Genomic DNA, 14,335 nt, shown 5'->3' on the forward strand with positions numbered 1-14,335 from the left:
AAATACATTGTTTTTCGTTTTAACAGTTGTATCGTAGAATATCATATATCAATTTCCTGGCCAATATATCGATAATCGCTGTATGGCAACATGGTAAGATCCTCGTTATCGCAAGCCTTGTATCGTGAATCGTATCCTACCATGAGGTGCCCTGAGGTTCCCACTCCTAGTTGGCGTACCACAACAGTACATCGGCCATAAAGCTTCATCACCTAGGTGTACTGTTGGAAGAAGACAAAGTGCAATGTTCCGATCCGATTACGTGATTGGAAATCGGGCTGATCAAGCCATTTTTCAGAGGATCTGAATCAGATGAAAAGGATCAGGTTTTTAATTTATGCTATATATAATTAAGGTCAGTCTCTGCATCGGGTCCCGGGACTCTTGGGGATTTGCGGAGGAGAAGAGCCATCTTGGAGGCTGCTGAGAGGGCTTCACGGTGGCTCTGGCTACGGAGGGGGGGGCACGTGGTGAAGTGCGCTACTTGGAAACAAGTCCGGGCCTGATCAACCCCGGCTGGGTCGCCCAGGTGAGGGTGTCTGATGTAAGACCCGAAAAACCCTATGACACCGGGTACATTTCTAACGATGTGTCCCGGTTGCACCACAGAGTGCATTCAAGTATCAAAAAATCCTATTGCGGTGGCTTGAGTTGCCATGGTTTAGAGCCAGTTTACACTTTACAGTGAATTACTGCTACCTTGTGGTCATAATAATTCACTACATCCATTGTGTGACGCAGTTTGGAACATAGTCTCATTCACTTTAACAGTATACGGCCTGTTGGTGACAGATTTGTAGCTTTGATCTGGCCTGAGAATGCCCGGTCGCTCTACGATCAAAGGCACAAATGTGTCAATCATCGTTAAGCTTGGAAAACAGTCTGAAGCACACTTCAGAATGAATGAGTTAACAGTGTTAACATATTCATTGTGTTAGTGATAGGCTGTGAGACAGCAGTTAGCACGTCCACCTCACAGTTCTAAGGTCATGGGTTCACTCCCGGATCCTGCCTTCCAGTGTGGAGTTTGCATTTGGGAACATCTGCTTATTCAGTTTTACAGTACACAGCCTGTCGGTCACATTGACGCTGTCAAGTTGCGGTCTTTTACATTACTGCCTTGGAAACTATAGATCTGTAAGTAGTTTACATCTGTACAAATCTGTTAAAGGGAACAACGAACAGAAAGACTTGTAGTTCTTAAAAGATAAATGTTAGTATGAGTTATAATAATTTGATATTTAAACCCGTCTTAATATTTTCATTTTTATAAAATTTGAAAAATTTAACAAGTAGGTCGTCATTGTTCTTGACGACGCAGTGCGGTGACATCACTGGGCAGCGTTGCCGTACTTCCACAGTGTCACTCGTTGGCTACATAAACATGTTTACAGTTCTGCCCCAAAAATCTCTATCTCAAAAAATTAGCATAACATGAAAAGGTACTAAAAGAAGCTACTAACCTAATTATCTGAATCAACAAATTAACTCAAAACCCCTGCGAAAGATTCCTGAGGCTTGTAAAAACTCCCAGCCTGGTTCATTACTCAAAACCGCATTCATGGGCAAGACTGCTGACCTGACTGCTGTCCAGAAGGCCACCATTGACACCCTCAACCAAGAGGCTAAGACACAGAAAGAAATTTCTGAGCGAATAGACTGTTCCTAGAATGCTGTATCAAGGCGCCTCAGTGGGAAGGAAAAAGTGTGGTAGGAAACACTGCACACGTAGAAGAGGTCGCCGCACCCTGAGAAAGATTGTGGAGAAGGGCCGATTCCAGACCTTGGTGGACCGGCAGAAACAGTGGACTGAGTCTGGAATAGAAACATCCAGAGCCACCGTGCACAGGCGTGTGCTGGAAATGGGCTACAGGTACCGCATTCCCCAGGTCAAGCCACTTTTGAACCTGAAACAGTGGCAGAAGCGCCTGACCTGGGCTACAGAGAAGCAGCACTGGACTGTTGCGTTTTTTCTAGATGAAAGCAAATTTTGCATGTCATTTGGAAATCAAGGTGCCAGAGTTTGGAGGAAGACTGGGGAGAAGGAAATGCCAAAATGCCTGAAGTCCAGTGTCAAGTACCCACAGTCAGTGATGGTCTGGGGTGCCATGTCAGCTGCTGGTGTTGGTCTACTGTGTTTAATCAAGGGCAGGGTCAATGCAGCTAGCTATCAGGAGATTTTGGAGCACTTCATGCTTCCATCTGCTGAAAAGCTTTATGGAGATGAAGATTTCATTTTTCAGCACGACATGGCACCTGCTCACAGTGCCAAAGCCACTGGTAAATGGTTTACTGACCATGGCATTACTGTGCTCAATTGGCCTGCCAACTCTCCTGACCTGAACCCCATAGAGAATCTGTGGGATATTGTGAAGAGGAAGTTGAGAGACACCAGACACTGTGGATGAGCTTAAGGCCGCTATCGAAGCATCCTGGGCCTCCATAACACCTCAGCAGTGGCACAGGCTGATTGCATGCATGCCACGCTGCAGTGAAGCATTCATTTCTGCAAAAGAATTCCTAACCAAGTATTGAGTGCATAGCTGATATAATTAATTGACGGCTGACTTTTTTAGTATTAAAAAACACTTTTTTTGTCTTGGTCGGATGAAATATGCAAATTTTTTTAGATAGGGATTTTTGTTTTTTCTTGACATTTTTGCCAAAATCATCAATATTAAAACAATAAGAGGCTTGAACTACTATGGAGTATCCTGAACAGTATGCTGGGAAGGAATGTTAAATTCACTGCATCATTTCTTGACTCAGGGGGTCAGTTTATCACAAAGCCAATGGATATAGCCAATAACTTAAACAATTATCAATAGGTTAAGAGATGATATGAGAGAAACTAATAACTCAAAAGCAGAGTTTCTTGTAAGGAATTGTATTATGGAAAGGGAAAAATTTCAGTTTGTTAATGTTACTGCTGGCCAGGTAGAAAAACTATTAGAATGTAAGAGAAGCCATCGGGTGTAGATAATATTGATCCTAAATTGTTGAAACTTGCTGCAAGCTTCATTGGAGTTCTATTGCTCACATTTTAAACCTTTTGAAAAGGGAGTCTATCCAAATGCTTGGAAAACAGCTAAAATTCTGCCATTACCAAAAAGTGCAATCGTACCTTTCTGTGATCCTAACAGTCCTAACAGAGTAAAATTATGGAGAGGATTGTTTTGAGCAAAATCAAAAATATTCCTCAGATAATAATTTAAATACAGATTTCCAACATGCGTACAGAGTAGGGCATTCAACCGCTACAGCTATGGCCCAGATGACAAATGATTGGCTGTCGGCATTAGATCACAGAAGGTCGGCAGGAGCTGTATTGCTGGATTTTAGCCCAGCTTTTGATCTTATTGATCACAACCTTCTGTTCAGAAAAATGCAATGTTATAGCTTCGGTCAAGCAGCACTACTTTGGCTTAAGAGTTATCTAGAAAACAGGAGGCAAGCTGTCTTTTTGAATGGGAGTTTCTCAGATGGGGAAAATGTTCGCTGTGGTATACCACAGGGAAGCTGTCTAGGACCACTCATGTTTTCTATATATAGTGATGACCTGACATTAGTTTAAAAAAAGCAAAAACTATGTACGCTGATGACTCAACCATGTATTCATCAGAAGCTACATTTGAAGAACTTAAAAATGTTTTGATAGAAGAGTTAAAAACTGTACACATGTATACATTTTGGCAATGCATTAAGAAAAAAATGAATAAAACTCGTTTGTTTATTATAACAATAAATCCTCAAGATGGCATTTACATTATTAACATTCTTTCTGTGAGAGGGATCCACGGATAGAAAGACTTGTGACTTTGTATATTGTGACTAAATATTGCCATCTAGTGTATTTGTTGAGCTTTCAGTAAATGATACTACAGCCATTCAACCCAAATGCATGATGGGAAGTGGAACCATTACTGTGTGTAGTGCTACCAATTGATATATCTTCTCTGCGTTGGGAAATCACATAAGGTGTTAAGAAAAAGATCAATTGCTACCTTGCTTTCCCACATTGCTTCCCATGATATTTCTAATCGTAGGGAGGGGGATTGTAAGGCTTTAGCCTATTAAAAAAAGGTCGTGCAACGCATGCATTAATTGCGTTAAATATTTACCGTGATACATTTTTAAAAAATTAATTACAGCCGTTATCGGGTTAAATTTGATAACCCTACCTTAAGCCTAAACTAAAGATTCTGGATGAGTGTAACATATTATGTCTGTAACGTTAAATACAATTAGAAAACGATTTAATTAAAAAATATGTATATATTAAAAAAAGGCATGGCCGATATTTTTTTGCCGATTCCGATACTTTGAAAATGACGTGATCGGACCCGATCGATCGGGATGCGATCACGTCCTCTTCTGTGCGCAAAAAATAACTTGCGCACAGAAGAGGACCCAAAACGCAAACCGCTGCTTGCCTGTCTCGTACACACATTTATTTTTGAGTCTTGAACAGGAGTAAATCTCTCACTCAGTAACTTCCGCTGCAGCCATCTCGCGGCACACCACAAACCAAAAATGTTCCAAAACTACTCTCTGTACAGTATATTTAATTATAAGATAATTTCTCAATATTTATATTTACGCAGTGTGAAACTTGAGCCTGTTTAGATGAACACAAAGCCGATATCCTTTTCAGGAATCTTCGTCAACAACTCTCTCTGTTTTTATTTTTCATAGCATTTAGGCTTGAAAAGCTCAGAATTATCAGACGGGGACTTTGGTAAATGGTGTTAATGGTGTTACACTTATATAGCGCTTTTCCACCTTTCAAGGCGCTCAAAGCGCTTTACACTATCTCACCATCCACCTACTGGTGACGCAGCACCAGGAGCAATGTGGGGTTCAGTGTCTTGCTCAAGGACACTTAGACGTGTTCGTCAGGGCGGAGAATTGAACCCACAACCTCTGGGTTGGGGGACAATTACTCTACCACTGAGCCACGCCACCCCCCACTGAGCCACGCCACCCCGTATTTAACTGCATCAGAGCCGAGCATCTCGCTGACAATGGCTTTACAGGCAGGGAGTATTAATGTCCCTGCCACAGTGTGGGACTTTTTGGATTTAGCAACAAGGCAACTGGGTTTGAGGGCTTTCTCATTTATACCTTTGTAGTTTTTCTTACAAAATAGTCCAGCGACTTGTTTTGAAGCGACGTTTTTATGGTTTAAGAGATGACAATTAAGCTTGCTTGGCACCATGGCACTAGCTAGTGTTGCGTTCAAGAACTACTCTGATTTCTAACCATCTATCACAGGGGTGGGCAAACCGGTCCTCAAGGGCCGCAGTGGGTCTTGGTCTTTGTTCCAACTGATCCAGCACAGAGCTTTTAACCAATGAGGTTTCAATGGAAGCAAGAAGCACCTGACTGCAATCAACTGATTGGACTTATAACACACCAGATTGGTGAAAAGGTGTCCTCTTGATGGGTTGCAGCAAAAACCCGCACCCACAGCATTCCTTTGTGGAATAGTTTGCCCACCCCTGATCTATCACCTTGCCTTCCTCGACAATTTGTTGGAATAAAACACAGGGAGAGGATTGACGGTTGTCACATATGGATAAAATGGAAAGGACACTTTCGTGTACATCGACACTTGACGAGTCTGATCAAATTTGATGTACAGTAGACGTGCTGGGGTGCACATTGTCGCGGACAGCAAGGTGGTTGATGGCTAGAAATCCGAGCAGTTCTTGAACGCGACACAATCATCTGCACACGACTGCAACCTTTTTCCTACTCCTTCCTTCCTACTGCAACTCCGCCCGACGAGGTTAAAAAAATGCGATATTGGATAATTTCTTGCGGCACACCTGACGATCTCTGCCTAAGGTGTCTGGGCAGCAGACATGTCTTGAATTTTGTTCCGCTAACAGCGGGCTGTCATTAAGTTATCAGGAAAAATCCTTGTTTTTGAACATTTATGAATCGTAATCGAATCATCACATGTCGAATCTATTAATCGATGTATTGGCACACTACTAATATACAGTGGGGCAAATAAGTATTCAGTCAGCCACTAATTGTGCAAGTTCTCCCACTTGAAAATATTAGAGAAGCCTGTAATTGTCAACATGGGTAAACCTCAACCATGAGATACAGAATGTGGAAAAAAAAAAAAAAAAGAAAATCCCATTGTTTGATTTTTAAAGAATTTATTTGCAAATCATGGTGGAAAATAAGCATTTGGTCAATACCAAAAGTTCATCTTAATACTGTGTGTTATGTACCCTTTGTTGGCAATAACGGAGGCCAAACCTTTTCTGTAACTCTTCACAAGCTTTTCACACACTGTTGCTGGTATTTCGGCCCATTCCTCCATGCAGATCTCCTCTAGAGCAGTGATGTTTTGGGGCTGTCGTTGGGCAACACGGACTTTCAACTCCCTCCACAGATTTTCTATGAGGTTGAGATCTGGAGACTGGCTAGACCACTCCAGGACCTTGAAATGCTTCTTACGAAGCCACTCCTTTGTTGCCCTGGCTGTGTGCTTGGGATCATTGTCATGCTGAAAGACCCAGCCACGTCTCATTTTCATGAGACGTGCAAGGGCATTGAAAATGCTGGATGATGGAAGGAGATTTTCACTCAGAATCTCTCGATCCATGGCCCCATTCATTCTGTCCTTTACACAGATCAGTCGTCCTGGTCCCTTTGCAGAAAAACAGCCCCAAAGCATGATGTTTCCACCCCATGCTTAACAGTGGGTATGGTGCAATTGAGTATTCTTTCTCCTCCAAACACGAGAACCTGTGTTTCTACCAAAAAGTTCTATTTTGGTTACATCTGACCATAACACATTCTCCCAGTCCTCTTCTGGATCATCCAAATGCGCTGTAGCGAGCCGCAGATGAGCCTGGACGTGTACTGGCTTCAGCAGGGGGACACGTCTTGCAGTGCAGGATTTGAGTCCCTGGCGGCGCATTGTGTTACTGACCTTTGTTACTGTGGTCCCAGCTCACTGTAGGTCATTCACTAGGTCCCCCCGGGTGGTTCTGGGATTTTTGCTCACCGTTCTTGTTATCATTTTGACGCCACGTGGTGAGATCTTGCATGGAGCCCCAGATAGAGGGAGATTATCAGTGGTCTTGTATGTCTTCCATTTTCTAATAATTGCTCCCACAGTTGATTTCTTTACACCAAGCGAAGAATGAAGAGTTACAGAAAACGTTTGGCCTCCGTTATTGCCAACAAAGGGTACATAACAAAGTATTGAGATGAACTTTTGGTATTGACCAAATACTTCTTTTCCACCATGATTTGCAAATAAATTCTTTAAAAATCAAACAATGGGATTTTCTGTTTTTTTTCCACATTCTGTCTCTCATGGTTGAGGTTTACCCATGTTGACAATTACAGGCCTCTCTAATCTTTTCAAGTAGGAGAATTTGCACAATTGGTGCTTGACTAAATACTTATTTGCCCTACTGTATATGTGTGTATAAACAACAACAAAGATAGGGTTTCAAACCTCTGCGTGGCCTCGTAAAATTGTTCTGGCATCAAATGTATTGAGATCATACATGTCCCAACAGCTGAGTTCAATCTATTTTTTCTTTCTACTTTCAGACAACATCAGACACTACTTTGGAGAGGGTCTGGCTCTCTACTTTGCGTTCCTGGAATACTTTACAATGGCGCTTGTGCCTCTGGCCCTTCTTGGGCTGCTCTATTGCCAATTTGACTGGGAGAATTATGACAAATATGTTTTCTTTGCTGTTTTCAATCTCATCTGGTGCACTGTGATCCTAGAGGTAGGAAAACATTTTCCACTTACCCGCTTACGGTTAAAATATATCCTATTTACATTAAAGTTGACCTTGCACACATTTATTTATTTATTGAGTTCATGATATTTTGCATTGAAAATTCCCTGATTCTCATTTTTCAAGTTATTCTGTTTGGTCCTTTTTGCCTGCCTCTGCAGACAGCTGGGATACTAATTAACTCATTGACTGCCCTTGATGATGATAGATGAAATATATATATTTTTTTATACATTGACCACACAGTAACATTTCAATATTACCAATTACAACACTGGAACTTAGGAACTAGATCAACAACTTGTAACTGATTTAATGTTGTTTCATCAATTATTCTTTGTTGTAAAATGCTTCTCCCAAAATCATTGAAGTCATTCATGAACTTGTCTTAGTTTGGCTGATTTTGCACACGAGTGCTAGAATTAAGCTCACGTCAGCTGTCCTGAGTTGAGTACAGTTGAGTTTAATCATAAGACGCCAGTGTTACTTCATATCGTCAAATCGACCTATTTGCAGAGAGATTTGACTTGCAAAGGGGTTCCATTTAATTCCAATTGGCAAACTGCATAGATGATGAACCTCAACCAGGTCACACTCATTTAGACATGTGTAATCCATAAACTGTGTGGATTTTAATGGCAGGTCTTCTTTAAATGAACTTCTGTAAGTTGATGGGCACATATACACGACCGTTCAAAAGTTTGGGGTTGCTTTGACCCCAGACTTTTGAACCGTAGTGTACATAATGAAACATCCCCGATGATACACTACGGTTCAAAAGTTTGGTGTCGCTTTCACCCCAAACTTTTGAACGGTAGTGTATGTCAAATAGTATCCTCTACCTTTCAAAAGTTTAGGGTCTCTCAAATTTATTTGCTTTCCATAAAAAATGGCTTTTATTTTATCAAATGGGTTACAAAATGAACAGAAAGTATGATCAAGACATTGACAAGATTAGAAATAAATATTTGTTTATCTTAATAATGATCATTGGATCGCAGCCCTCTTGAGCTGTTGTGGGAGCAGCTGAATTGGATAGTAAGCAAGAATTGCTTCACGAGCCACTCCAGTTTATGAGAGGACCTTCTGGAAGTGTGGGGTGAAATTTCTCCATATTTAATAGCTAGAATGGCAAAGGCCTGCAATGCTGTAATTGTGGCAAAATGGAGCATTCGTTGCTGAAAACTAAGTTTGGATTATAAAAAAAGAAAAATGATTTTTCACCATTTCAATGTCTTGACTATATTTCTATTCATTTCGCAACTTGTTACGTACCAAATCCTGACACACAACTCAATTGATAAATAAAAGTGTGACTTTTCATGGAAAACGCAAAATTATCAGGGTTCAAAATTTTGAACAGTAGCCTACCTTAATGTGTGTTTTAAAATAATATAATAAATGATCAGCTGAACTGTCTTTCCACTAGTTATGGAAGAGGTGCAGTGCTTCTCTAGCCTATCATTGGGGCACGCTGAGCAGAAAGAAGGTGTTTGAAGAACCAAGGCCTGGTTTCCATGGGATTCTTGGATTCAACCCAGTGACAGGGCGAGAAGAGCCTCTTTACCCCAACTACAAACGGCAGCTCCGTATCTACCTTGTGTCCCTTCCCTTTGTCCTGCTCTGTCTCTACCTGTCCCTCTACGTCATGATGATATACTTTCAGATGGAAGGATGGGCTCTAATGCTTTATGACAAGGATCCTACTTTTTGTACAAAACTATTTTTGTACATTCCTGGTATTATATATGCAGTGGTTATAGAGATTATGAATCTCATCTATAGATATGCTGCCGAGTTCCTGACAGAATGGGGTAAGTCGTTATTGACAAATTGCTATTTGTACCTTCTAGTTGCTGGGCGGTGTATTTTTATGCGGTATTTCATGTTGTAGTGCTTAAAGGTGCCATGAAATGGTGACCATGTCAAAAAATGAAAATGACTGCTCTGCACATGTAATGAATTTGGCACTCAAATACGGCTGCTTTCAGTTATTCTACTCAAATAATGCATCAGGGAACACCCACTTATTTTCATGAATTCCCAGAATTGATGATCATGTGTAGCTGCCAAGCTAGTACATGATGACGGAACGGTCACACGGCAACAAGAGAATAGAAAGCCAATGGCTAGATAGCATGGTAGCAGATTCAGCACATTCTGGGTTGACATCTTTTTTGTTTGGAGATTTTACAGTGGACGGGGCCAAGGCAATATGAAACAAAAATAATACTCAATTTTTAAAATAATATGAATTTATTGGTAATATTGTCACATATAACCTGGTGCAATCAAAGAACAATGAATATCTTCAGCTACATCATGGTTACTAAAATTTAACAGTGACTTTTGTTATAATTGTAAGTAGCACTTTTGGAAATTTCTATCAGTCATGATGGCTGCACTTAATGGCACTTCAGCTTGCAATTCAGTTCGACTTGAAGGTAGTTCGTTAGTGTGTCCAATTAAGAATTAAAAAGGTCAGTTGATAAAATTAACTTACCGATGCAATCTTTGAGTCAGGGAACATTTATTTTGTCAATTCTGAGAAGTGATCAGAAATAGTTGCAGCCAAATTGTGTTCGGCAACAAATTGGCAGAATAAAATCTCCGCTTCCGTCACTTTTCATTCTGCAGACTGCATTTTTATGACCGTTGTTGTTAATCTTACTTAAAAGTAATTAATTGCAGTTACAAATTACTTCTCCCAAAAAGTAATTGAATTAGTAACTCAGTTACCTGAATGTAAGAGTTATTAGTTACTTGGCAAAGTAACTGGTGTTACTTTTTCTCTCTCATTTTTTCATTGCAAAAAAAAAAAAAGAAAAGAAAAAAACATAGTAACCTTTGCTATGTTTGGAAGTCATTTAATGTTGTGAATCAACCGTTAAAGTTGTTAAATTGCTCCCGTTTTTGCATTAGTTCCCTTCCGTCTACTTTCGACATGTGAAAGTTTTAAAACTGTTTCATCATTTAAAGATAGATTCAAGTCAAGATTTTGCTGATTTAGGAGTATTTTAGATAAAAAGTTACTTAGGTTCGCTGGAAGGTTCACTACAACAGAGCCTTTCTAAGAAGTCTACTGCTTGAAGATGGTGGCTGTTTACCAACGCTGGCAAGTGTATCATTTCGCATCTAGTTCATATACATGAGATAGCTAGCGTAGCACCGTGTGGGCGTAGCTTGTAGGCTATCGGCTACAGTCAGGTATTACTGGAGCTACCTAGCATCGCGTTTGCAACGGCATCACAACTCCCGTCCGTCCTTCCCACTCCCGCTTTTCCCTCTAGTCTCCGTGAGTGCGTCTCTCACAGACTTTCTCGTGTCATTCAACCAACGTAGTAACGCATAGTAACGCGTTGCAGAAACATTGACAAAATCCGAACGGAGGAAATTTTAATCATAGATGCATTTCCACTTATAGAGACATAATCTAAAAAAAAAAAATTCAGGAACTCACATTGTATGATTTTAAAATAATTTATTTGCAATTTACTGGGGTTCATAAGTATTTGTACTCCTGGGAAAATAAGTGCTAATATTTAGTGCAGAAGCCTTTGTAATTACAAAGGTCAGACGCTTTCTGTAGTTCTTCACCAGGTTTTGACATGTGTAAACAGGGATTTTGGCTCGTTCCTCTAAACAAATCTTCTCTAGATCTGTCAGGTTTCTGGGCTGTCATTGAGAATTATGAAGTTTCAGCTCCATCTGCAGATTTTCTATTGGATTGAGGTCTGGAGACTGCTAGGCAACTCCAGAAGCTTGATATGCTTTTCACGCAGCCAGTCTTTGGTCAGCTTGGCTGTGTGCTTCGGATCATTGTCATGTTGGAAGAGACAGCCACGACTCATCTTCAAGTCTCTGACTGAGGGAAGGAGGTTATGGCTCAAAATCTGCCAAAACATTGCATCATTTATCCTCTGCTTTATACAGTACAGTCATCCTGTCCTCTATGCCGAAAAGCAGCCCCAAAGCATGAGGTTTCCACCCCCATACTTCACAGTGGGGATGGAGTTTTTGGGATTGTACTCATCCTTCTTTATCCTCCACACACGAGTAAAGTTTGCACCAAAAAGTTCTACTTTGGTCTCATCTGACCACATGACTTTCTCCCATGACCCCTCTGCATCATTCCGATGGTCCCTGGCAAACTTCAGATGGGCATTCACATGTACTGGCTTCAATGGGGGAACCTTCTGAGCAGTACATGATTTTAAACCATTGCATCGTAGTGTTCTACTGACAGTGGCCTCTCAAACTGTGCATCAAGCTCTCTTCAGGTCATTGACCAGCTCCTCTCATATCGTTCTAGGCTTAGACCTCACTTTTCTCATCATGAGTGATGCCCCACGAAGAGAGATTTTACATGGAGACCCAGTCCGAGGTAGATAATAAGTCATGTTCAGCCTTTTCCAATTTCTAACAATTGCTGCAACTTTGTATTCTCACCAAGCTGCTTTCCAATCTTCCCGTAGCCTTTTCCAGCTTTGTGGAGCTCAACAATTTTTCTCTGGTGTCTTTCAAAAGCTCTCTGGTCTTGCCCATGTTAGTGCTTGGATTAGCCTTTTCCAATTTCTAACAATTGCTGCAACTTTGTATTTATTCTCACCAAGCTGCTTTCCAATCTTCCCGTAGCCTTTTCCAGCTTTGTGGAGCTCAACAATTTTTCTCTGGTGTCTTTCAAAAGCTCTCTGGTCTTGCCCATGTTAGTAGTTGGATTATGACTGACTGTGGGGTGCGCAGGTGACGATACTGAGTTTAAACAAGTTGTGGGTGTTAAAGGGGGACCTTTTTTCCAGCTGGAAACTACTGCAGCCCAACGATCCATCTGGCGGCAGCTCCTCCATCACGGCGTCCACAAATTTGAGGAGGACCGAGGTGACTGACGGACCAGGAAACGTGAAAAGAGACATAAAGCCAATGCCACACCCAAACTCCCAGTCAATGTTCTCACTTGCTTTGCCTGTGGCAAGCAGTGTGGATCTCAGATTGGGCTATACAGCCACATGAAGTGGACTCACAAAAAAATTGAGATGGATTGTCATCATTTGAAACGATGGGCAACCTCAACACATAACAATAACAAAGGTGGAACTTTTTTTTAAGGTAGACTGACAACTCTGAGTGTCATAGTTATTGCTGATTGTCAGAGGTACAAATACTTATAAACCCCAGTAAATTACAAATAAATGATTTTAAAAATCATACAATGTGATTTCTGGATTTTTTTTTTTAGATTGTCTCTATGAGTGGGAATGCATCCATGTCCGAAATTTCAGACCTCTATCTATTTTCTAAGGGTGGTAACTCGCAAAATCCCAAGGGGTGCAAATACCTCTGCTCCTCACTGTATTTAATGTTGCAAAGTTTGAGCAATCGGACAAAAAAATGCACACCTTGGCTGTACAAGCAGAGACCACAATCAGATTTGACTCCTGTGATAAGTGTCCCGGCCTGTACATGCGCTTTGCTTCGGGATTGGGAAGATTTATACACTATGTTTGAAGATAAGTGATGAAACTGTCCACAGGCTGAGAATTGATCAATTACCACAAGAAAGTTTTTCAGCTCCTAAGATAACAGGATGTTTTGGGTTGGACCTAAACAGGGTTCCTGTTGACGTCTCAATGAGCCCGGCTTTCTTGGCTTCCCCTGCCTCTATATGGCCACAAGTACGTTCTGCCTACAGTGTAATTTAGGTGCGCATGCATAAAACGTAGGATATCACGTCATAAGATGTGACTGTAAAAAATACCCGGAAAACGACAACAACAAAAAATTCTTTGCAATTGCATCGGAAATAGCGTCATTTGTTGAGATTTTCCCTTGTTTTAAGTTGACATCTCATTCGATTGAGAATATTATGTTATAAATGTTATTTTTCATTCAATTTTAAAAACATGTTATCTCGAATCTTTTATAGGACCTTTTTTAACATGTCAAGACACTGAATTTCAAGTGAATTGTGGCCGACCATTGTTCTTCTCATCAACGATGACACTAATGAGAATATTTCATCGATGAATAATTTTTTTCACGACTATGACGAGACAATAACAAGCTTATAACCTGTCTTGGGAGACTAAAACATAAGACAAATGCCAGTTTTCGTCTGATGAGACAACGAGACCACAATGCACCATAGTTTCCGTCATGTGTTCAGAATATGTAATATTTTCTCATTGTACGTGTAGTTAATCAGCCTCCTAGCAGTGTTTGGGTCATTCCACTCATGTGACATGTCCTACTCCCCCCTTTCACCCTGACCGTCAACGGTGACTGGTGGTTAACTCATTCACTTCTAAAGACGTATAAACAATGAAGTTCTTTGAGCCAGGCTGTGGTTATAAAACACCACATTCCATTTTATAATTAGGGTAAACCAAGATGAAATAAGGGGCAAATATATTTGAAACATTCAATATACACAGAAAAAAATAACTGGTGGATTTACTTGATAAAATCATTGTAACAATTTGCACTTCTATTATGTAAATTTTACTGCTTGCAATATTAAGTTCAGTTCACAGCAGTACTTACTTGCTTGTGAA

General features: G+C 40.7%; 1 protein-coding gene across 5 annotated transcripts in view; it reads left to right on the forward strand.

The window, feature by feature from the left end:
• The window catches only part of ano10a (anoctamin 10a), an 87,998-nt gene that overhangs the window by 46,939 nt on the left and 26,724 nt on the right, over nucleotides 1-14,335 (forward strand). For all 5 annotated transcript variants that reach the window (XM_057833539.1, XM_057833541.1, XM_057833542.1 and 2 more), the window contains 2 exons: nucleotides 7,588-7,772; nucleotides 9,214-9,598. In XM_057833539.1, coding sequence (XP_057689522.1) covers nucleotides 7,588-7,772; nucleotides 9,214-9,598 — 570 coding nt within the window. The remainder of the gene's footprint in view (nucleotides 1-7,587; nucleotides 7,773-9,213; nucleotides 9,599-14,335) is intronic.

The sequence above is a fragment of the Corythoichthys intestinalis genome, chromosome 4 (genome assembly GCF_030265065.1).
Source record: "Corythoichthys intestinalis isolate RoL2023-P3 chromosome 4, ASM3026506v1, whole genome shotgun sequence".
NCBI lineage: Eukaryota > Metazoa > Chordata > Actinopteri > Syngnathiformes > Syngnathidae > Corythoichthys > Corythoichthys intestinalis.